Source organism: Toxotes jaculatrix, chromosome 17, assembly GCF_017976425.1.
Source record: "Toxotes jaculatrix isolate fToxJac2 chromosome 17, fToxJac2.pri, whole genome shotgun sequence".
NCBI lineage: Eukaryota > Metazoa > Chordata > Actinopteri > Toxotidae > Toxotes > Toxotes jaculatrix.
Window position 1 is genome coordinate 5,880,319 of NC_054410.1, and position 24,234 is coordinate 5,904,552.

The 24,234-nt window shown below is 42.6% G+C and overlaps 1 protein-coding gene across 1 annotated transcript in view; it reads right to left on the reverse strand.

Annotated features, from left to right (window-relative positions):
* Nucleotides 1-1,532: 1,532 nt before the first annotated feature.
* Nucleotides 1,533-24,234, reverse strand: part of plekhh1 (pleckstrin homology domain containing, family H (with MyTH4 domain) member 1) — a 28,242-nt gene continuing 5,540 nt past the window's right edge. Inside the window, exons 3-30 of the mRNA XM_041061494.1 lie at nucleotides 18,589-18,651; nucleotides 17,827-17,976; nucleotides 17,645-17,728; nucleotides 17,291-17,372; nucleotides 16,912-17,094; nucleotides 15,944-16,707; nucleotides 15,311-15,389; nucleotides 14,212-14,303; nucleotides 13,908-14,055; nucleotides 13,253-13,389; nucleotides 12,791-12,901; nucleotides 12,439-12,525; nucleotides 11,844-12,002; nucleotides 10,122-10,202; nucleotides 9,666-9,845; nucleotides 9,435-9,546; nucleotides 8,729-8,841; nucleotides 7,444-7,620; nucleotides 7,168-7,265; nucleotides 6,860-7,037; nucleotides 6,342-6,497; nucleotides 5,774-5,871; nucleotides 5,307-5,448; nucleotides 4,989-5,131; nucleotides 4,614-4,743; nucleotides 4,258-4,341; nucleotides 3,455-3,601; nucleotides 1,533-2,444 (exon numbers count right to left, since the gene is read on the reverse strand). Of these exons, the coding sequence (XP_040917428.1) occupies nucleotides 2,292-2,444; nucleotides 3,455-3,601; nucleotides 4,258-4,341; nucleotides 4,614-4,743; nucleotides 4,989-5,131; nucleotides 5,307-5,448; nucleotides 5,774-5,871; nucleotides 6,342-6,497; nucleotides 6,860-7,037; nucleotides 7,168-7,265; nucleotides 7,444-7,620; nucleotides 8,729-8,841; nucleotides 9,435-9,546; nucleotides 9,666-9,845; nucleotides 10,122-10,202; nucleotides 11,844-12,002; nucleotides 12,439-12,525; nucleotides 12,791-12,901; nucleotides 13,253-13,389; nucleotides 13,908-14,055; nucleotides 14,212-14,303; nucleotides 15,311-15,389; nucleotides 15,944-16,707; nucleotides 16,912-17,094; nucleotides 17,291-17,372; nucleotides 17,645-17,728; nucleotides 17,827-17,976; nucleotides 18,589-18,651 (4,131 nt within the window). The 3' untranslated portion in view covers nucleotides 1,533-2,291. The remainder of the gene's footprint in view (nucleotides 2,445-3,454; nucleotides 3,602-4,257; nucleotides 4,342-4,613; nucleotides 4,744-4,988; nucleotides 5,132-5,306; nucleotides 5,449-5,773; nucleotides 5,872-6,341; nucleotides 6,498-6,859; nucleotides 7,038-7,167; nucleotides 7,266-7,443; nucleotides 7,621-8,728; nucleotides 8,842-9,434; nucleotides 9,547-9,665; nucleotides 9,846-10,121; nucleotides 10,203-11,843; nucleotides 12,003-12,438; nucleotides 12,526-12,790; nucleotides 12,902-13,252; nucleotides 13,390-13,907; nucleotides 14,056-14,211; nucleotides 14,304-15,310; nucleotides 15,390-15,943; nucleotides 16,708-16,911; nucleotides 17,095-17,290; nucleotides 17,373-17,644; nucleotides 17,729-17,826; nucleotides 17,977-18,588; nucleotides 18,652-24,234) is intronic.

The window sequence follows — 24,234 nt, forward strand, 5'->3', positions numbered from 1 at the left end:
AGTAAAACATGTAGACTGGGCAGGCTGTGTACAACCAGCACAGAGGGTAAGTATTTAGTTTATGGACATGTTGAATGAGAGAAGGCGTATTTTAGTGATATAGTGTGTAGAAAACAGTGTTCTTTTTTGTCTCCAAGAGGAGCTTTGAATGAAATATTAAGTTTGTTACTATTGCACAAACCCTGTGTTTCCTGTACAGATTATATTTACTGGCAAAATGCAAACTGTAAGGAATGCCAGTGAAAGTTTTGCTCTAGCCCAAGAAAATGACTGATCTTCACATTTTTAGATCTTCACATTTTGAAGTATTATGAAAGTGTGGTTTCATTTTTTGCAACCACTAAGAGGCATGCTTTCATCTTTGTTTTCAGGAGACCTGCAACATAAATACAGATCCTGAAATAAAAGTAGTAATACCACACCATAATAATACTCCATTACAAGTCCTGCATTCAAAACTTAACCTAAGTACGTGAGTATTATCAGCCTTAGAGGCCATCTTACAATGAACCACAACAGCTGCGACGCCAAATCACTGTGAATGGAAAAGACAACATGAGAGAAGGTGAAACAGGAAAGTTGTGCAAGATTTATTCAATATGTCAAACCAGGTGATCCCATCACAACAAGGTCTCTTGTATTACATAACGTCTTAGAGTGAAGAGGAATGATGGAAACTATAATGATTTGTGAATGAAAACTAATGAAGGCTGGTGGCGTAAAGCCCCATCCCTACTTCTTTATAAGATTAGATATAAGGCAAGTGAGTGAAAATGAAAATCAGAGAAAAATAATCATAGGATTGTACCGTTTATTTTATTACCACACACACAGACAGAACAGGCAACACAAAGACACCATCTTTCAAACATCTGTAACACATTCTACTACAGGTACAGTAACAAACATACTCTGCTCTTAAATTACTCTGCTACATAAAGGAAATGTGACAGTTGTGGAAAACAACTGTTTCCTTTTAAGCAAAAGCCAAAAAATGTTGGAAATGTAATAAATAACTAATATGGGCATGAGCAAGACAGTGGTTTGATCCAAAACAAGTTCAAGTCATTAAAAATTTTGGTAGCTCTTTTTAAAACTGGTCACCTTTGTATTTATTCGGCTGTTGATTTTTAAAACACTGAGTGACCGGACTATGAAAACACTATGTCTCTAAGGTTTGAGAGAAAATGAACACATGAACACAATGCACTGCTAAATGCATTAGGCATACAGTATATCACATAACACTGTAATATACCTTTTCTATCCCATTACCTCACTGAGTACCAGTAATATTAATTTGTGATCTGAGCAAAGTTGTTCACATAGGTTCACTTTTTTGGACCTGCTAAATATTAACTTTCACATTAAAAAAATATTAAATGATTATCAAAGGTTTCTCAAATATGACCTTAACTTCTTTAGGGAAAAATAGCAGCCCTACCCCCATATTTTAAAAGGAAAATCAAATTGTACTTGGCTAAAGTTGAATGACTGATTAGTCAATGGACAGAAAAATGATAATTTGTTTATTGTTGAAGTCTTTTTTTTTTTTTTTTAAATAGAAATACCAAAAATTCCCTGGTTCCAGCAAATCAAATGTGGATATTTTACTATTTTCTGATATTTTATGGACTACAGGAGTCATAGGTTAAATGGGGAAAATAAATCATCAGATTAATTGATTAAAAAAAGTGTTAGTTGCAGCCCTAAATTAGAGTAATATTAGATGTGGATTATATCAAATTAAGACACTAAAATCTATGAATCAGCATTTTGCATACCCTATCCGTCCCTTTCTAATTGCACAGTACCTCTTAGATGTATTTAGAATCTGGTTCAGTGTCAAGTATGTGTGAAAATTCACTGAATAATGACAATGACAAACAAACACTGTATTTCAGCCTGCCAGGCTCTCAGGCAACAGCTTTGTTTTTTTTATTATTTGAAAGAATCTCAGATCTTGAAGGCTGGAAAATGAATGATGTGTGTCGAGTGGCAACCAGTAATAACGTCCATTTTCAACTATGAATTTGAACGTGTCCTTACATCTAATTTAAGCAGAGCAGAAACACTCTTTTGTTGTCGAAATAAATAGCCTAACGAGACTGAACCGTAACATTTCTATATTTAAATCTTCATAAGAAAAAACAATAATCTCCCAGTACCTGTTCTGTAAGAATGAGAAACCTGGACACGCACACAACCCAATCCAGGTGAGTGCAGACTTAAAGGTAACTGCTGTCATCAGGCCTCCCTGTAGTATTCACTGTTCCTGTCACTTGCAGAATTCACAGTAGTGTGGGGCCCTTGGTGGTGTAGTTCATGGCGGGGAAGTGCCTGCTGTCTACGTCCCAGTGGCCGAGGGGCTGGTGCGAGGCAGACGGGAGGCTGGGGTTCCAGTGGTTAATGTAACTGGCCATGAGCAGAGTCAGCTCCAGTATCTGAGACGGCAGATCAGAGAGGGGTTAATGGCTTTAACATTATGGTACGATTGTGTTTCATTAGATTCCAGGGAGCTGGAGACCCAGCATTGTTCGCAGAGGATGTGAAAACCTGAGAAGCCCAAATGATCTGCAATCGAGAATGAAGTTACACTCATTAGCTTCACCTACAGTAGTAATGTGACTCTGTGTTAAAGCTCCATGGAGATTGTGCTCATAAAATAAGATAAACAACCTGTTTTCTCCATTGGCGCTCAGTTGTGTAAAAACAGGTGAAAATGGATGAGTCAGCACCTGGAGCGATCAATCCAACCACCCATATTTGCTTTACGCCTCAGCTGCTGATGCTTTAGTGTGGTTCCCAGCCCTTTGTTAAGACATACTCCTGCAGCCTTATCAGATGAACTCAAGTACTCCTTTATCAACACCACCTGTCATGCATCAAATATGCTCATTAGAACTGATTTTTAACAGGATGTTTTTAACTCTATTAATTATATAAAACTGGATATTGTTACAGTTTTCTCTCAGACAGCTGTTTAGCCTGATTTGATAAAGTTTGCATTTGTCCTACTAGCAGCAGAAGCTTGAACTTCATCTGTTTTATCTTTTTGTCTGTTACCGTTAGCCACGCATATTAAGAACTTAAACATTACCATAGCTGTCTATTTCTATTGTTAACCTTTTACTTTTAGCTAATTTGACCATTTATCCTTTTAACTGTTTAATTTTAACTTGGTGGCCAAATGTGGTGTTCAGGTAATAATCACAATTTTTTTCCAATTAGTTGAGCTGCTCCAGTCTGTCCACAGATCCCCACCCCCGAGCGGCAGAAGTCCCCCTCCCTGGGGTGCAAGTATGCCTGGTTGGGAATCACCTCTTCAGATCGTCTGACAAAATGACGAGTGACAACCTCACACATGGAGGCAAAGCAGAAACTCGGCTCCGGTTTTGAAAACCCATAAATCAGTCAGGCTGAAGATTTGTGCAGATGCACACAGGAGGCGTACCTTTGGTTTAGCCATTGCAAAGACCAGCTTCTCCACGCTCTTCTTCCCGACCCCGGGCTCCCTCTGCTGGCTCGTGACCACCATGAAATCGTCACGGCAGCCACCGAAAGTGATCACCGACTGGTAGGGGTGTGTGGCCAGCGTGTGCTGAAAAACGAAAGCACGGCCAGTGTGAAATGTGTAGTAAAACAGATCTAAACAGGGATCATGTTCAGATTTTATTGGCGATCCCAGAATAGAGCTTGGAATTCACGTGGGGAAATCATTTTGGTTTCTGCTTTTTTGAGGAGCAAATTGAGTGTGAAGAAGCGTGATATAATTTCCAAGAACCTATTGTGATTTTCACTTTGCCTTTTTTCCTCTGACGTTCTGGGAGCACATGAGCAGCGCTGCCCGCCAGACCAAAAATGAAATGGATCAACACGGGCGGCTGAAAATTACAGAGCTCACTTTAACATTGTTTACATGTTGGAACTGCTATCTGTCAGGGTCAAGAATGTCAAATCGGAGGCTGGCTATTTTATTTTCCTGTGGATTTCTGGTGTTTGAAACACCACAGAATAAAAATCATTCCAGACCAGTGGGTCAACAAAATTTTAAAGCTGTGGCCAATCCAGCTGAGCACTGCAGTTGTAGAATGGAATCTCACTTTTTGACCCCTAAAGAAACAGAAATATCAGAAATAACAGATCTTCTAAACTTTAAAATGTTCTAAATAAATATTATTTCAAATTTTTCCCCCCACATTTTATGTAACGGTCAGTGTTGACGGAGGTATTTGCTCTACAAAGTTTGAAATTCACCATTGTATAGTCCAGCACACACAGTCCATCCTCATTGACTGCCAGCCACACCTGGCTCTGCTCAACAGGAGAGGGGGGGACAGGCTGTGGACAGAGGAAGCAAAGGTTCATGTTACAGGTGTAAGTCATACCAGCAAACACCACATCTTTTTCTCTGGGTCTGCTTCCTAGCCTCAAACCAGTGCGACCTGTGCTTAGAACCATGATGGGTGGGATATGTCAGGGTTCAAGAAAAGCATATGCTTATGTTTGATGAAAGATGGTGTTTGTATCAAGAGCCCATGCTTGTTTTCAATAGGTTTGTGAAAGAAAACAAATAACAATGAGCCAAGTGGACTGAATAAATTTTTTTTTACCTTCGCACTGAAGAGTTTGGCTCCAAACAGGGGCCATTTCCGAGCCACAGTTAGGTATATTCTCACACACTCGGATGCACTGCACCCACGTAGCAAAGACCACTTAGTGGCCAGACGCTCAGTAAGGTCTCTGCAAGAAGAAAAGGAACATTGGTGGGTTTAAATATATTTTTTTATGGTGAATTCATACAATAACACCCTACAGAATCTGTGTCTGATCTCATCTTGCCTAACATACATGTTGACATGCCACCACAATGTTTTTCAGACTTTGTATTTGTAAACAAATCTGTATGAGGACATCAAGTTCTCAGGTTGTAGATAAGAAACTGTGGGGGGATGCATTTGTTTGGATAGCCGTAGTGTTTGTTTTACCTGAGCTGCTCTGAGCTGCAGTCCTGCTTGTAGCGTTTGGGGTAGAAGCGCTCCAAGGCCTGCAGGAGAATCAGCTGAGATTTAGGCTGAGAAGAACTGGCAGGAGAAGAGGCAGCTGATCGCTCCAAGTCACCGTGTTCAACCTGGAGTAAGAAAAATGAAAGAAGAGAGAGGGTCAGAAAGAGAAAGCTGGTTTTAAAGTTCTTGATAAGCTCCAGCACTGTAGATGACAATACAAGTGTTTTTAGTCCAATATGTTTGATTTCAATGTATACATCTAAAACCTGTTATGTATCTTGAGCTTGAGTCTTTACAGACCTGTGCCATGAGGGCAGCCACCTCAAGAGCCAGCTCTTTGTTCACAGGGAAGTGGCCTTGCTGAACTTCATCATTCACCTGGTACGCCAGCAGGAGGCGCTCACGCTCTGTCTCTCCTTTCACCTGAGATCTGAAACACAGTCTGTACGTGCACACAAGAGAAAAAGTGAGAAAAAGTCGTCATGAAACTTGTTTTCCTGGTAAAGGCTGAAATTATGCACGCTTCATTTCATTTCCAAGATGCAGGAAATCCAACCCCAGAGCTTTAATTTCCTGCAAAAAGTGAAAATGGCAGAACACATATCACATCACCAGCTTTTATTGTGTGGTCCACATTTTGCTTTAAATGCCCTTTCTCTGTACAGATGTTTGTGACCGCACAAGAAAAAATGCCAAGGTAATGTGTGCATATGTGTTGCAACCTGTTCCCATCTTGAAAAGCCCAGATCTGACAATAGAAATCCTACCTGCTCTTGTATGTCAGTCGAACAATCCGTGTCCCCTCGTTTTTCCCAGGATGCAACTCCTTTAGGGCCTGTTCCCACTTGGAAATGACATCACAGATCTGACAAAAGGCAAACAAGTCAGTCTCAAGTCAGACATATGGAAGCTTCGACCTCATTTTCCCAGGCAGCGGCTACAGCTAAAGCCAAAAGCACTGATCTGATCACTGGCCCGATAAGGCTTGTTGCTTGCGTAGCATGTAGCCTACTCACTGACTTTGATGGGCTAGTTGAACATTATGGAAAAGTTTCGCTGACCATAATGAAAATGAAGAGGAACGTTCATCGTGATTGAGTGGAATTAAATTACAGTTTATGCTGGAATATTCTTACATCTGAAAATCAAAAAGTCACTAAAGGTTTGGACAGCCTCAATTTGTCAAAATAGTCCTTAACTTAACCACTGATCCTCTAAATTACGAGGTAACGTGAGACTAATGATTTGGCTTGAGACGCCAGAGGAAGCCAAAAGCCTCAGTGGTGCATGGAAGGTTTCCTCCATCCACTTATGCTCAGTGACCCGCAGTCTTACCTTGGCAGACGGCTGCAGGCAGTGCTCCAGGTCTTTGCCAGATGGGTCATCAGTGAAGAGGGCAAACCCAGACAGCTGAGGCTTCCTCATGCCAATCCTCTGGTTCAGTGTGTTGAGGAATTCTTCGACTGTGGTGGAGCCATCAAAACCCACCACCTATAGCACGAGAGAAAACAAAGGACACACAATGAACCACCGATTGATAAGGAGAGTAATAGTTTAGCTGTAACAACCAGTTGCGGCATGTGGTATCTACAGATCTAAGCTGCTGCTGCTTTTACTTTCCTTCACTACAGGTGATGCAGAACTGATCTTACAAAGATCATATATCACATCTGTAGCTTGCTCAACATGAGTGATGGAACTTTTGAGTGAGTTAAAAGCCAGTGGTATGATGAGCTTCACATCTGAAAAGCATGTGAGCAATGCTCTGCATGAGGGAGATGACGCACTTTCACGAAGAATCTATCAAAGCGAGACAGATTCAGAACGCGAGTATTTCATTGGTTATGTGTTACCTGATAAGTGTTGTTCATGAAGTGGACTGGGATGCTGAACGGCAGTGAGTGGTGGTAGGGGTTCCTCAGCAGGATGGACACGATCTCCATACGTGAAGGTTTGGCCTCCCGCTCTCCGTTCTGCAGGGTTCGCTCCACAGACCTCTGACAGTACACCGCATACTTCCCTACTTCACTCCTGTGTGGAAAAATGAGATGGAGCTCTAAACAGTGCACTGAAAACTGCCAGAACAGGTTTTAGGTTTTGTGGAGTTTTTCGGCTGTACTGTGAGGGATTGGTGAAAGGCTACAGGCTTCAGTTAGTTCACCTTGGGTCGGCGTTGCGTTGTAGGTACTGTCTCAGGTACCAGAGGAAATGTTGTTGAGGAAGGAACAGAGCCACACAGAGAGACAACAGCTGCCAGCACTACACGAGGGGGTGGTAGAAGAAGAAATACTTTAAGTTACAGGATAATTGAGAATCTCATTTAAAACAAAAACACAATTCTTTTATCATAAGAAAACAGTGGCCCAGAATCCAGAAACACTCTTTCTCTCTCTCCACTTTTCCCTTCATCTTCGTCTTTAGTGTGCGCCCGTCTGACCTGTGTGAGGGAGTAGTTGTGTGGCGTCCGGTGGTTGGTCTGCTTGATGAGCTGACAGTATATTTCATTCTGCAGCTCCGGGTGGGTCAGGCACACCTGTAAAGCGTTCTGGGCCAGCGATGTGTGGTAATCGATAGATGGAGACTCCACCAGCACGTTGATGAAGAGCTGGCAGGACTGAAGGAGAAGGAAAGACGTTTTATTTTTCGGCGTGTAACTAAATTCCACTGAAGTACCAGCAGGTGGAGACAAACACACACCAGAAACTTTAAACTTAGCGGAGACAGAATACTGTCAGTGAATCAGTCGCAAAATAAATAGAACACAGGGCCCAGAATGCAGTTCGATATTAATATTCAGGTCAAAACAACAAAAATATCATGGCATGAGGTCAGTAAGAGCCTCGGTGTGAGGGAAGAAAAGTGAACTTCATTATTTTGTCCTCATTCACGGTGATCGATGAAGACAAAGAACCAATTTAACAGTTTTCATCAGTCTTGTCAGATTCATTTATAATTCAAAGACATGAAGTAGAACGTAGACTGAATAGACTGAAAAGCATGTCACCTCAATTCATTCCTTTTTCTTTGTGTGTGTTTGGGGTTGTTTTTTAAGGCTGGCTGCTCAAAGAGAGAGCCGATCCATTCAGCCTTCAATCCTACGGGCCTACTGTAGCTGATGGGGCTGTGAACCGTGAGTCAAGCAGGGAGGGGGCTCCTGGGTGGGCGCACCAAGGGCTGCAGAGTTGAAAAGAGAGTAGAAGGATCTGCCATCTTTCTACAAGGTCCCTGTTCTGCTCTGATCCTACCCCCCCCCCCCCCCCCCCCCCCAATCCTATGGCTTCCATATCCATTGCTGCCACTCTCTGAAGGCCCTGACCTCCCATGTCTTCTCTTAAAAGAGGGCTCCTTTCACACTGGCTGTAAACCAGGGGAACGGTTAGCCTCAATCAGAGCAGATAATCAAGGCCATTATCTCTCTTCCACACTTTTAATGAGCTGGGGCCCTCGTCCTCGAGCCTTTGATCTGGTTTAGAGGCAGGAGGGAAGAGAAGAAGGGGGCCACGGAGCGCATCCAGGAGTAGGAGGGGACAAGAGGGAGGGGGGGACTGGAGTAGGATGGACGATGTCTTGAACAGACCCTCGCAGTGAGAGAGGGCAGGCGGAAAAGGTGAGAGGGATTTAGAGAGGAGGATGAAAGGAAGAAGTGAATCACAAGTGAGTGGGATGGAACAAAAGAGACAGAGAGAGAGACAGAAAGAGAGGTGAGGGTTGGAGACACTGACCTTGAAAAGCTTGAGAGCTTCTGTCTGCAGAGCTTCAGAGGGCAGAGTGGTGAGAGGCGAGCGCAGACCCTCCTTACAAAAGCTCAAGGCCTCGCTCCTCCACAAGGCAGACTCTGGGAAAAGGAGGAGAGGCACACACACACACACACACACACACACGCAGAAAAACATAAAGATTAAGTTTCAAAGTTGTAATGACTCAACAGCTGACAAAAATTCACACACGGTCCTCCAGCTGTAAACACTGTCTGCAGTGTGGATTAAGGCTGTCAGACGCTGTGGATCAAAATAACACGTAGCATGCTACCGAGGAAATTTGCAACCACTTATAGACAGATTTCGCAAGCCTTAAGCCCTTCAGTTAATGCACCCACTGTATATGTATATGCTCAGAATTGTCAACAAAGAATATGCAGCATCAAAACTCAGATGTACTTCTACCTGAAAAAAGGCGTATGAATTACTTTCTGAAAAATGTCTTTCATGATTCATCCAATTCTGAAAAACATGCTGCTACTTGAGAAACCACACTGCAAGTATGCTTGCTATAAAAGACACTGCAAGAATAGGACACGTCCAGATTTAAGATGCTCGCTGTGCAATTGTAAGATCCCTGTTCTGAGCCCAGCCAGAGACGTTTGCTCGTCTGGTCTGACTTTATCGGATACTAGTGAAGCTTCCTTGCTGTAGAATATAGATTTCTCACCTGGGTCTCCCTCTGCATCAAGGAGTTTACCAATCAGCTGCTCGCACTCTGTGCCCACCTTGAAGGTTGCACCGCTGCCGGCTGCTACAGTCAGGTGATACAACCATGTGTCCTGCATAGAATAAAACACACTCATTAAGACACAAACAGTGAACAAATAACAGGTTTGAATCCAGTTTCTCTTGGTGAATAAAAGTTCAAGATTAATTAAGACATTTCCTGTTCCTGTACCTTCTCCTGCTTGGTGCCAATGAGCAAGTATGTAGGACTCTGGTCTCTGGGCTGGACCACTAAGGTGCAGTGGGAGGAGAGGAAACCTCGACTTCCTGCTTCATAGTCCTCATCTGAATCACAGGAGCGATCCACCTCCTGTACCGACGCCTCCCGAATCTGTAGCTGACCCAGGGGCAACTGAAGCAGAAAAATAAATTCTATAAATATTGATGTGGATAAATTTAAGTGTTTGAATGAAGTAACATATTAAATTCACATCCCTCTATTTCTTGGCTAACAGCTGTATGTGCGCATCCTTTATTTATCAAAAGTCTAATATTCTGTACAGATTAAAATAACAGCTAAGGATAATGTGCTTTTAAAGCCTCTACATCTTAATAAAAGCGAACAAAACCACAAAATTAAAAGTAGGTGAGAGCATGTTAAGAGTAGGTAGAGACTTGTTTTGTAAACCTTGTCTTCCTGGTTGCGATAGTAGTAGAAGACTTTTCCAACCAAAGAACACCACACCAGCTTCGAGTGTCCGTGTTTGACCTGAAACAGAAAGACAGCAGCAAAAAAAAAAGTATGAGAAAAGTTTCAGGACCATTTCCAAGACTAACTGGCTATTTGTCAAAACAGTAGTAATATGAGACCATATATATTTTGTGTGTGTGTGTGTGTGTGTGTGTGTGTGTGTGTGTGTGTGTGTGTGTGTGTGTGTGTGTGTGTTCTTTGAAACTCAGACCAGACAGCTTTTAAAAACAGCCTGACAGATGTTAGTCAGGGAATTTCTGATTTCTACATCTGACCAGCAGATGTCCCAGGAGTGTGTGGGTGTGCAAATCATTTCAGACTAGCTTCAGTGACTTCTACAACAGTTTAAAAATCCAAGCTGGATTTTTTTTTTTTTGGGTCCCAAAGCAAAGCAACAACTGATTCCTGCCAAACGAAAACAGTCCAGCCACCCCTGATTTTTCTGCTGCTTTCAACTTCATTTTTAGCAGGAATGCAGTCGCAGATGATAATTATAACATCTGCAACGCTCTCTGGACCTGACTTCTTTGAGAGAGTCTTAGAAATACAAATGGAGAGATGGTGTAACAGGGGGATGCCTTCGACATGAAGCCAGCTGTGCATCCCTTCAAACGGGGTCACCAGGGTTAACTGTGCTGAGAGGCACAGCAGCGCCTGTCTGAACTGAGATCACGTCATAACCAGCAGATCAAAGGCGACTCGCAGGAAGAGGGCTGGGGGGTTAGTGAGAGGACGTGGGCTCCATCATCTCTGCTTGAGGCTGTCACTCATCCGTCAGAGAGCCATCACACACACCCGTCAGATGTTTAAGTGTCTTAACTTTACCAGCAGGCAGGCATTGGCTAAAGAAAGGCAGGGAGAGAGGCGGGGGGAGAAAAAGGGGGGGAAGGAGCTCTGTAGAATTCCAGCAGCTCTGGTCTTAAAGCCGTGTCCCAACGTGAAAACGTGTTTTCAAGAATCTGCCTTAAGAGTGCTCTGTCAAACCCTCCCCACGTCAGTGACAGACACTCCTATATCTGTCTGAAAGAGGACGTTAAGCCTGAAAATGAGTTATTTCAGGCATCCTCTTAGCCTGGCTAACCTGTAACTCTTGCAGCTATGCAAAGGAAACAGGGCAAAGAAATAATCACAGTCTTCACCACTTCTTCTATATTTTCTTTAAAACATCACCTATTAAAACTGGCTTCCATGATTTTATATCTCCTAGACAATCTCTCATTTCTAATGTCTTTTTTTAAAAGGACTTTGTTAGAAAAGTGTTGTGCAAATAAAGTTCTCTTTCTTATTATTATTGTAGTGTGAAGACCCGCTGCTCTTCTTTGTTTTCTATGATAGTAAACTGTGTTATCATTCAGGTTTTTGACTGTTGCCAAGTCTAAACAAGCAATTTAAAGATGTCAGTGTATATTCTCATTATTACTGTTTTCTAATATTTTATAGACCCAGTCAATTATCAATAAACTTTTAATATTATACATAAATATGTCAAATATGTCTTCAAAGTTAGATGAGAAGAGTCGCCAGTCTGTTGAATACGAAGCTAAAGATAGCAGCTTAGATTCATTCAGCAGAAAGCCAATAAGTGAATTTCCCCAAATGGCTAATCTGTAAGATTTGAAGATAAGTTTAAATGACAGATCACGACTTCTGGCTCCTGACCTTTGTAAGCCAACCTCTCACGGTGGGCTTGGCAGTGGTCTCCACGGTGACCGGGCTGCTGGCCTGGACTTTGAGTATGTTCTGCAGGACCCTGATCCACTCCTCCAGGATGTTGGGTGAATCAGCAGTCAGATAGAAGGTCTTCTTCTCTGTAATCAACTGATTAGACGAAAAGGCAGAAATATGGGAAAAATGCTAAGCCAGGTCGACTGAGATAGCATCATCGTGTCAGAGGAGATCAGAATCAGAGCCAGGAAAACATTCCTGTCCAATGCTATACCTGATGTCATCTTAAGCTGCTTCTCTGGTATGCAGCAGTAAAGCTCTGCTGGGATGCAGAGCTATAATAAGAGTGTTGGTGCGCGTGTAGTTGTGTATGCACTCTCACAGCTGTCTTTTTCTATTTTCTTTTATACCACACTCTTTCAAATCGTTGATCTATAAAAACTCAACTACCAATTTCAATTCACTGCATAGCCTGTAGAAGAAGGTAGTCGCTATGTGCAGCGTAAATTGTACTTTGCTTGTCTCTCACTATTGTTACACAGTGTTAAGTACCTTTGGGATCTTTAGCTGAGATATGTTTTCCACTTACTTGAAATGTCTGTGCACCTTCTCCACGTACTATACGACAGGACGAGTTGAGCTCGATCTGACCCTGAGGCTTCCTGATCACGTCACTCTGAAAACAAACATTTGCACACAAAAAAGTCTTCATTTTACTTAATTATACAAAAATCCCACTGGAGAATGCAACCGCAGTGATCAGAGATGCGTTAATGTACATCTTTAGTAGCCGGGAGTTGAGGTGGTACTTGTGCGTTTACTTCAGCTAACCCGCACTCAAACACACATAAAATCTAGAAATATTCATGCAATGTTTTCTGTGCAGGCAGCAAAACCTTAGAAGGAAACAGGCAGGCAGACCCACGGCGAGACACACTCACAGGAGATTTGTAGTAGAGGATCTCTCCATTCCTCAGGATGAACCAGCGACGTTTCCAGGCTTTTACCTGACTACCCATCTTCAGCAGGTAGCCAGACTTCTCCAGCATCTCCTACAGACACGAACAGCACAGAAAAGCTTTTGCATTTATGCTAGATTACCGTAGGCATTTTATTAAAACAAAAATCTGAATCAGAATGTGCAGCTACTTCATCTGAAATAAGAAATTACATGTCTGCTACAATAAGTATAGAATAACTGCTTAACACAGAAACACATAGTCATATAGCAATAGAATCATATACACAGATAGATCATACCATAGCTATATGTAATATCTGAGCATCTTTAACATTTCTTTATTATTTAGATTTTTGCATTTTGTGTGGATTTAAACTGGCTGATTATTTTCTTTGGCCATTCTGACTGTTGAGTAGCACAGGCCAAAGAGGACTTTACTCACAGGCCCAGTGCTTTCACAGGAGTAGGAGGAGGTCCGCTGGACTTTATGTTCTGGTTCTGAGTAATCGCTGTCCAGGGAGTAGGCATCAGGAGGAATGGCATAGTCGCTTTCGGAGCTTATGGAGGACATGGACACACCTGGGTGAACAGAAGATGGCACACAAAAAAAAGGTGTAGTAAGAAAGACTTACTGGAAGTTGTTGAAGCATGGGAAATAAATTGTACATGTCTTGTTTGAGAGCCAGCAAGCAACAGGTGGTTGAAGACAGAAGGCTCTTAAATGGAAAATCCAGGCTCTTACACATCAGTATGTGATATTCAAGGCATTCCAGCATTTATTTTATGTGAGCTTCGGAGTTGAGTATCTGTAGTCACTGAGTGTTGAGCTTTGCTTTCCCTTTAGCAGTATCATTATTTTTTCTGCTGGCACTTTTTATACTTATAATGCAGCAACTTGCAACTGCATACCATTACGTTGCACTGAAAAAAAATCATATTGCTGCCTCTTTTATGCTGGATTTCTCTGTGCATGAATGGTAAATGTCAGACAGAACGGTGCTCCTCCAAACAATTATAGTTAATGTTTTACTGTCACACTATGCTATATCAGTTTGTTTTCATTGTTCTGAACCTACACCGTAATGTAAAACCCTCACCTCTCTTGACGGCACGCGGGCTGCCAGGGACGCTGCCCTTCCTGTCCGGGCTCAGGATGGAGGTCCGTAAACTGGCCAGAGAGCTGCTGTCGTCCTCTGACCCAGAGTCATCATCGGGTAGAGGTACACTGCTGATCTGAGTGGCTTTCTGAGACAAATAATTCAAAGAGTACAGTAAGGCGAAACAGACGAAAACTGGGCTGATGTTTACAGCTATGACAAGCTTTTCTTCAAGCTGCATGGAAAGAAAAGCACAGATCCTGCCACACCGTCTGCTCTCAGTAATGAAGAACATTTCACTCACCCCTTTCAGTGTGGTGTAGACTGGTACATTAATATTCTTATAGATCAACTGGGTGAACGGACCTGCCGCTGGATACTGGGGTAAATTGGACCCTGCAACATAAACAGGAAAACAGTTATTCAATTATTATTACAGAATAATGTTAAGTCTTAAATTTTAAATTAAAAAAAGTCTTACAGTCAGTAAACTGACTCTGTAACGTTGTTTATCTAAAGTTTGCTAATATTAGCTCACATTAGGCAACATAAGCTACTGGTCATACCAGACCAAACAAGGCAGAGGACATCTGTGATATCTGTAAATTTATGTTTTTATTTGTAAAAGGAATCCACTTTAATTTCACACACACTGGAAACAGCACCACAGCTTTTGAAGTAACTGCTGGCGAAAGAACAAAGTGCAACTTGTTCACGGTATTTATTTTTGCCAGACATCAAAATCCCTTAACAACAGATGCACCTAAAGGCACAAATGTGAGAGGAAGCTGAATAAGCTGAGCAAGCTATGACTTAATCCACAACAGCCGTTAGGCAGTGAGCTACATGTACCTGGCAGTCAGGAAATTCGATAGTCAGAGTGCTGTCAAACCTCACTGTCGGCAACCTGACAAAATGGATGATGTCGGGACAGAAAGCACAGCAGTAATTACACCCTGACCACGTCCTTTCATTGCAGCTGATTAAAAAGCAGCCTCTCCCTCTGCTCGTCTAAACCTCCCTCCTCTCATATTCTACCTCAGCTCCTCAAAAGCCCACATCTGCACAGGTGTGTGGAGCCTCGGGTCAGAGGAAGTGACATCAAAGGCAGCAATGACAGATCCAAACAGACCACACTCACCCCCCAACAGCAGTTTAAGCATCAGCTGAATGACATGTCACTTCACAGTACTGACTCATCTCCCACGCCACAAGCAACACCACCCAGGCTCACACGGACACACACAGACAGACGAGCGCACACACAGATTTACACACCAAAAAATGGCTTTTTACTCTTCCTTGCTGCACTGTAGTGAATATAACTGGATTCTGATTGCTTCATTGTAACAGCAGAAATATTAGTGTAGTGGATGACTAGTTTCTGGCTGCAGGAGACTCACCTCGTCCAGGGCCCCTGGCTCCAGGACTGGCCTCTGATACTCTCATTCCTGACTTGGCCACAGCATAGATACGACTCTCCTGTAGAGAGCAAAAAAAACCCCACACACAGTCAGAAATTTTCCTCTTCACTTCACTTAAAAACATCATTGTGAAACACTTTTAGACAGTACAACACTTTGGCATCAAGATCTCAGCTAAATAAATCTTTAAAGTAGTAGTTTGACATTTTGGAAAGTACATTTATTTGCTTTCTTAGATTAGATTTCCTCTCTGAGGTGTTGTAGGTGGATTTCTTCACCTTTGGACAGCGGCAGGCTAACTGTTTCCCCCTGTGTTTAGTCTTTGTGCTTAGCTAAGCTAAGCGGCTGTTGGTGTTAGCCTCATATTTACTACAGATGTGAGATCAGTACCAATCTTCTCATCTTGCCTTCACCAAGAAAGCAAATACATGTAAAATGTCAAACTAATTTAATGTCTAATGGTTTCTAAGACCTGAGCTTTGGGCAGTGACAGAAACAAAAAAAGATAAATGGATCCTACTGAATCGCTCATGCTGACAGATAAGTCTTTAAGAGCAGAAAATAATACAGGAAACATGCAGAAGCTGAATTGATAAATTTGGTATCTCATACCCATGAAGGGAAGCGGTGTAAAGGAGGCGTTGGTGGCTTGAGAATTTCTGGATCCAACCGCTCCAGCTCCTCTGCAAGCCCCACAAAGGAGACTCCATCCCGGGATGACTCCTCTGATCCTGACCCCTCCACCACCCCGTCCATGCTGTCAGGAAGCCCATCATCAATATCTGTTTCTTCCACAACCTGAGAGAAGGGCGAGGTGGTAGTGCCAGTGCTCTTAAGAGTGGAGGAGGTGGAGGATGGTGTCATGATGTCTATGTTAACATTGAGGTGGTGAAGTCTGTCCAGGCTGGGCTGCGGCTGGCTGTAGTGCTTCTTGACCAGCTGGATGCTGTCTCTGGGGGTGAGCGGGGTCCGTACTTTGGGTAACGTCATGCTGGTGCCTGACTGGTGAACCAGAGGCTGGGGAGGATTGGGGAAGGGGTTGTTGGTAGAGGGGGAGCGCGACAGAAGCGGGCTTTTGGGTGTTATTCTGATGGACGACTCTTGGGAGCTTGATCCGTGGGCCATCTCGTAAGCGGAGGATGAAGATGAAGAGGATGAAGACGAGTGAAGGCACTGAGAGCGGAATTTGCTGTTGAGCTCATCAGAGGAGTTGTCCCTGTCTGAGCAACCCGCCTGACCCTCTGCGCATACTGGGAGCTCTGGTCTACTGATGGAAACAGGGCTGCTGGGACCCTCCCTGCTCCGGCCCTGAGAGAGAGCATCAAGGTCTCCGAGGCAAATCCCTATACTGACCTGCTCAGGAGGCCTTTTCACATCTGAGAGGGGAGAGAATTTGGTGTAATTAGATTTAAACCAGCCTATGTGCCTATGTTTAAGAAATATTCAAACAAAAACTCCTTGAGTTCACTCCTTCATTACTGGTTCTGTTCCTGTCATGTGATCAGCCCATCTTGACTGAAACATCACTTCAAAAGCTTCCTGCCACCCATCCCAAGATAAATGAACTGAGGGCAGCGCACCTGTTGGCGAGATCTTCATATTAGAGGCGGCAGCACGCGGACCTGTCTGTCTCCAGCTGTCATCTTGGGCAGGTGGTGTGCCGGGGCAGCTGGGAGGAAACAGCGGGCTGTTGGGCACCAGGTGGGTATCCATTACAGGGGAGGTGGCAGGGGATCCTGAGGATGCAGGTTTCTCTAAGAGTGCTAGAAGAGAAAGACAACACTAGAAACTCAGTTCCTTTTGAACCAGACCACTGGGAATGTCCAGTGCGTGATGAGTTCGTCCTTTGAATCAAAATGTTTTTTTGTTTCTTTCTTATTGAGAGTTAGATGTGAAGATCAGTTTATATCAGATAAAATCATGATGTTGATAGTGTAGTTTGCTAAACACTGTACTCACATTGCAGTTTGTCCTGCAGCAACATTATCTGTTCCGTCTGCTTCAAGTTGGCCATTTTCAGCTGCTGGTTCTCTTGCTCCATCTGCAACATGGCACATACAATATATATAATAAAACACAAGCCAGAGCAGTCGGTAGCATCCATATACGTCAATTATTATTTTTTTTATTTTATGACTGCTCAGTTTCAGAGATGCATACGTTGTTATTTATAAACAAGCCTTTTCATATTCTCCAACACTTTGCAGATAACACTTAAGTATATAAACATAGATAATGTCTCTCAGCAGGGTGAGGGCTTTCCCAGAGGCTCTGACTTCAGTCAGGGGAACACCTATACATGTTTGAGCTTACCTCTCTAAGCTTAAAGGTGACCCAGTCTTTAATCTTCGCAGCCTTTTCCTCAATAATTTTTGCCTCCTGGGCTCTGACTAATATCTGTAGTCAGAGAAAACAGGGTGTGTGGATCAGTTCAACCTACATTTTTTGAACATAAATGGACATTTCTGTTCTTTATCTGAGGGCTCCGTCCATACCTGTTTTTCCAGCTGCATCTCTAATCTCTTTATCGCAGCATCTTTTTCTTGAACCTGATTGGTCAGGTCTTGATACTTCCTGTACAACGAGCTCTCTGATTCGCTGGTTTGTACGTTTGCAGACTTCAGCTTTTCTTCCATGACGTGGATCTGAAATGGATAATTAGAGGAGTGAATGCACGAGCACGGCCAAAAGACAGCTCAAATTTGCATGCTTCGTTTAGTTTTGATGGGCAGGAGACAAAGCCAAGGAGAAAACACGGAGGATACTTTTTGCCAGCTCTGGTGAGAAAAAAGGTTTCTAAGCCCTTAGGTATTTCTTTTTTTAGAGAAAGGGCGAAATTAAATTACCACCTACAGTAAACACCTGGAACAGCCAGTGATGACAGCAAATCAGAAATTAAGCCCAGCGGCAAGAGAAACAGAGTATGTGTGATATGTATGAGGTTTCTTATCCTCAAACCGCACTCTGCTTTTGTTAAGGCACATCAAAGGTTGACTAATTAGTGGTTAGTTATCCAAAAAAAAAAAAAAAAACACAAAATCCAACTATATATGTGACTTTATGGATCCCAAATCTGCAGATCCCTGATCCCAGCAGGAACAATGGCTATGAAAATAATGCCACGTTTTAACAAAGTCTAATTATCCTTAATTTATTAAGGCATTTGTTTAATGTTTATTTGTACAGGGACATGTATATAGCATGAACTAATGCAATTACAACAAAGGATGAAGGAAGGGTGAGAACTGGCCCTCTACCTGTTTCTCAGCACTCTCAGCCCGTTGGTCAGCCTCTGTCACCCTCTGCTCCAGCTCCTGCATCTGTGACAGAGACAGAAGAGGTTAGCATGGTTCAGTCAGTCTCTGTATGGGATGCTGGGGTTAGGGGTTGCTCATAGGAAAATCCTGAACTCCTAAAAGTTGCTGGACTCCCTCTGCTCCACAACAGTTACATTTAATACGCATACAGCTTAGAATTACAGGTCCTGGCAAGACACATCCTTTAACCTACTACAAAAGGCCATGTTAGACAGATAGACCACCTAGCCAGAAGTCTGTCAACACACACACACACACCTACAGACACACGTGAAGACACACTTAATCCTTCATAATCACTATTGCCATAGGGAAGACATTTAAAAGATTAATGTACTGGGAAGTTTTAACAGACTAGCCGTGTTAGGAAAACTTCTCTGATCAACAAAATGTTGCTGAATCAGGAATGCATGAATAAAAGTGTCTGAGAAAGAAAACTGAAAGGCATTATGAATTCACCATAAAAGAGGGTCAAACATCAGCCGAATCAGAGAAAGAGAGAGAAGCAGCAGCAGGATAATCTTCTGTAAAAGGAGTGGCACTTTAAGCAGAAGGGCACAGAGATACTGTAGACACAGTGGAGAGGCCCTCAGAGCAAGCTGAACATCTTTCCCACTAGTACTGGTCAAACAACAGTGTGATAGAAGAATGCTCGTATGTGTGTGCACAAGCTTGCGTCACCTTTTGTGCAAGCATGCATGCTCATGCTTTCAAAGGCAAACACTGCCCATCCTGCAAGTATGCACACATCTGCAAGTGCACACGCACAGACACACACACACACGGACATGAGTGCATGCGCAAAAATACCCCCAAATGCTTTCACACACACCAGTTCCACACAGGACGCCCTTCCTTCTGAGTTCAGTGACCCAGTTGAAAGGAGAGCAAATATACTAATGGATTCACTCTGCTTGGGAGATGCATTTGAATTCCTCCTGTCATCTTTGTTCCTCTTCCTTTGTCTTTCTCTCTGCGTTCACGTCACCTCCATAAAGGCCCCGTCATTCCCAGAATCCACTACTCACAATATTTGAATGCTGCCTCGCAGCCAGATTAACACTCACTAAAGCCAGAGCGCATCTGCAGGGGCAGGCGTGGGCGGAGGCTGATGGTAAGTGGTTGGATGACTCCTCACCTCAAGGTCAAAAGCTTCTGTCGTGAGTCAAAGGTTTTACCGAGCTTCCGCCAGAGAAGAGCAAACACCATTTGTTCTTCATTCAAGAAACAAAAATAGGCAAGCAGGCACTTTAGGTGAATATAAAGTGCCTCAGAGGTCACAGTGTTGGACAGATGCGAGAAGTGGTCATCAGAGGAAGCCATCAAACAGCCTCAAAAGCTGCCATATCTCATTTGGAGGACGAGCTCGAGGTCAGGAGGTGGAGGTGGTTGAACTTTGAGGCATTGGATTAAAGCGTGAGCAAGCCGGCACTGTGAGCGTGAGGCCGAAACAGAAGCCTGAACAGAGCGGGTGTGTATACCAGGAGCTGGGCCTACAGTCATAAATTTACTTCATTAAAGTGAGAGTACTACGTTAAAAGGAACAGCGTAAGTGTTTGAAGTCACTCAGTTCAAAAGAGAGACTGCTGTGATATCGGGCCTCTTGAAACTTTGTTCCAGCAAACTTTATGCGGAGAACAGCTTTAGCTTTGCAACAGGGATCAAAGAGGATCATTAAGGCAATTTTTTGGCAGCTGGGTAGAAAGATGAGAAAATAACATATATGAGTGGCTCCTAAATATTTCTGATCTTTAATTTAAAGACCATTAATCTGTAACTTTTAGATAACTGTTAAAATGTCTTTGATCTCTTGATAACTGATTTTCTCACACTCTCAACAGCGTGTTGTGCTCAGATTACAGATGACTCAGTATATGGCTATATAGTGTGGATATACATTTTAAAGCAAAAAGTAGAGTTGAGTTCCTTCTCAGTCTGAGCAATCAGATGGTAAAATGGCTTCTTCAGGCTATCAGATAGTGGTGTCAGTCTGTTTCTGGCTGTTCAGGCACTGCAGAGTTCAACTCTTCAGGCCTGAGTTGCTGAGCAGGCGTGAGACAACTATGTCTGCTATCCAGCATCTGTCAGGGCACAGTGCAACACACTAACTTCTGCAGTTGAGAAGGCTGAAAATGGATGAGATGGGGGTCATGTTTCGCAGAGCCACATATCAGCAGTTTCAGTTGTTCCCTTAAAGGATAAAAGTGCCTTTACACTATCTTAACTCTTATTTCAAAGAATCCCATGAAACCAACAATGACTTGATCTCACTAACAAGTATTGTCTGTGTATTTAAAGCCTGTCATTGCTTATTCTTCTATTCCAAAGACCTTGATTGTTATCCCAAAAAAAATAAATCTTAATTTGAATGGCTTCATTTTTTTTTTGATGCTCTAATCTTGTAAATGAAGTAGGGTGCTGTCTCTCTCTGCTTTAGAGAGGAATTTCAGAGGGACTGATTGTCTCCAGGGAGGTAGAGATAAGATGAGAGCAGGCTACAGACGGCAGATCATCTGCTTCTCAGGCAGCTAACAGATCTGTCACAGCTAAATATCTGTTTATTGTCATTAACAGAAACTGGCTGACTGAGATCTGATCAGATTGCCCACATCTAATTTTCCTGATGGCTTGATTATGGTTGATTATGTTACACATCAGTAACACTGGTCACAAAGAGCATTATTTTACATCGTACAGAAAGTGAAACAGGAAGTATCTGTTTACTGAGTGAACCACCTGCATCTCGACTTTAATCATTAACTCTTATATCCAATGTTTCAGTCATTAAATGTTTAAAACCACTGGTCAAAAATGAAAGTAAGAGTGAGCAGATGAAGGAAAGAGAAATAAAATGCTTAAAGAGTTAAATTAAGACCACAAAGAGCCGCAAAGCCTTAACATGAAACACAGACTTAGGCAGTTGAACTATTAAAAGGAGCTGATCCAAACAAATCCGCTCATGGAAATAAATATTTATACACACAAACGTGAACCTAATGATCTTTCTGCAGTCTTCGTCACTGACTGATACCACTGGCCTGAGTCAAATAGCAGTGTTTTGCTGCTCGGGCCACGTGAGGCTTATGGAGGAGATTAATCTAATTTGTCCAGTATTAGATTAGCCAAGTAATGAAAGGAAACCTTGAAGTGGGGATACCACCCAATTTAAAAATTCCTCTGAATAAGGTATTTCTATATTCTGGGAAAGCAAATGAAACTCTGAACCAAAGTTTCTGGGTTTAATTCCACAAAGCTCTGATTCTGATACTAGTAAACCTCATCGCTCTCCTCTGTGGTTTAGATTTGTTATTTACTGGATTCTGGATGTTTTCATTTGTTTGAAATATTGTCTAGTTTTGTGATGAGGCGAGTCGGTTGTAACTGTAAAGGCATTATTTTCTCGTCAGTGTAGTTTATTGAATCTTGTGCAGTGCTGTTGTATTGTGGCCTCTTTTTAAGCTTTTAAAACATCTTAAAATATTTCAAGTATAATCTTAGTCATGCTAGCAGCATGGCAATGTTGGGCTTTTGGTCCACCAGTTTGGTGCAGACTGAAATATCTCATATTCATGGTCCCCAGAGGATGAATCCTGCTAAAATGAGTGATCCCCAGGTTGTGTCAGTTTTGTGCCAAAAGTAAACCAAATATTCTCACTGGTCACTTTTCCAATCTGCCCTTCAGCGTTTTTTTCTATAAGGGGGAGTTTCAGCTTTTATAGGCTAACAGCTGACAGCCGTCGATTCCACACTCCCAACCCACTGTAAAAACTCAAACTAATTCCTAAACAGAGTAATCGTCCTGTTACACTCCTCACAAGGCAAACGGGGCATCTCCTTCTCTCTCTCCTCTCCCTCACTCTCACTCAGCTAGGAGATAAATGCCATGTCACAGGCAACCACGTCAGCTTTTTTTTTTTTTCATGTTTTTCCATACCAAAGTGGGTCAATGTGTAAAACACTCCTAACTTGGCAAGAGAGGAGATGAAGAGCGTGAAGCAGTCTTTCCAAACAGTAATAACATGACGGAATGGTAGTCACTCAGCGCCCCCTCCACCCCAACCAAAAAAAAAAAAAAAAAATACACACTCAGCAGCACGGGCCTGCACTTAAACCCTGCTCAGCACTGTGAGTGTGAAAGTGTGCCTGCATGTATGTTTATGAGAGATGGTGTGAAAGAAAACGTAGAGATGAATCAGAAACTGGATCTACTGTTCTGGGCAAAGTGGCCAAAAGGAACATTTAACAGTAAATATTGTGTATGATCTGTACTAATGTGTGTTTTTACAGAGAGAGAAAGAAAAGTAAGTAGTCTATTTTCAAAATGAGGAGCTAACAGTATGCACTAACAGTGTGTTCGCACAAGGTTTGCATCCCTTTTTTAATAAGGCATGGAATGCTGCATCTAATGGCTTTATTAGCGGTTATGGGATAATGGTGACATCATCTAAATAATTTCCCTCTAATAAAATCAATAGCGACTGATGCATTCGTCCTGCATACACCATTTCATCACTGCTACAGTAGTTACTGTAGCAGTGTAGGAGCAGTTATCTTTAGTTTTGCACAATAATCAAAGATAAATGCTGATTTCAGGGTTATTTCTCAGTGACCATGTGCAGGATTCGTTTGGTTTCATAAAACACCACCAACTTTATCCTGTGAAAAGTCTTTTATTTATATTTTACAGATCCATAATAAGTTACAAGAGCTTTTAGCCTGCCAGTCTGTGAAAAATCCCCTTGTTTGTGTGATTATTATAGTAGAACCATTTATCAATTACTTTCTTTCACTTTGTCAGAGTTATAAATATTAGTAAGAGTGTGTGTGTTTGAGAGTGTAAGTGTGCTGCATGGACTGGCCTAACAGAACCTGACAGAGGACACAGCAGGGAGTCGTCCAGCTCTTATCAGCCACCGGGTTATGTTTGGACTGTAAACATCCTGCTGACTGACTGAATGAACCACTCGACCGCTCCAGAACCAGAGATGATACCGAAAGTGAACCACTGTGACACTCCAAACAAAAGCAGCTCCAAGCTGTTTTGAGTCTATTAGGCAGGGCCACTTGTAAGGTTACAAAGGAACCGACTGAAAACTGCAGAAAAGTCAAGACAGGAGAACAGTTTTTCTGCTACTGAGCTCATTCCTCCTCTCTCTAATCCAAACATTTCCACTCTTTTACCAACAAATCTTCAGAACTGGACCGAGTTTCCTGATGACAGTTGATTACTTTCCAAAGTGTCTGGTAGTCAGGCTTTACAACAGCCACAACTTTACAAGCATTTGGCCGACGGCTTGCGGTTATTTCCCCCCAACGTCAGGGGAAGCACCAGAAGTGATGAGTTAAACCCTAAATATTCATTTTGGCTGAAACTATATCCAACCTCTGATGACACAGAATGAGTGGACCAAGTGTTTACCAAATAAGCTGAGTAATCTCATCTGTCTTTGCGCACACACGTAAACATACAGTCATCCACACCTGTATTTCTAACTGATTCACATGATTTAATTGTTTCCTCATGCAAAAAACAGTTAAAGACACTGCCAGAAGAAGAAGAAGAGGATGATGATGATGGGGCAGTGA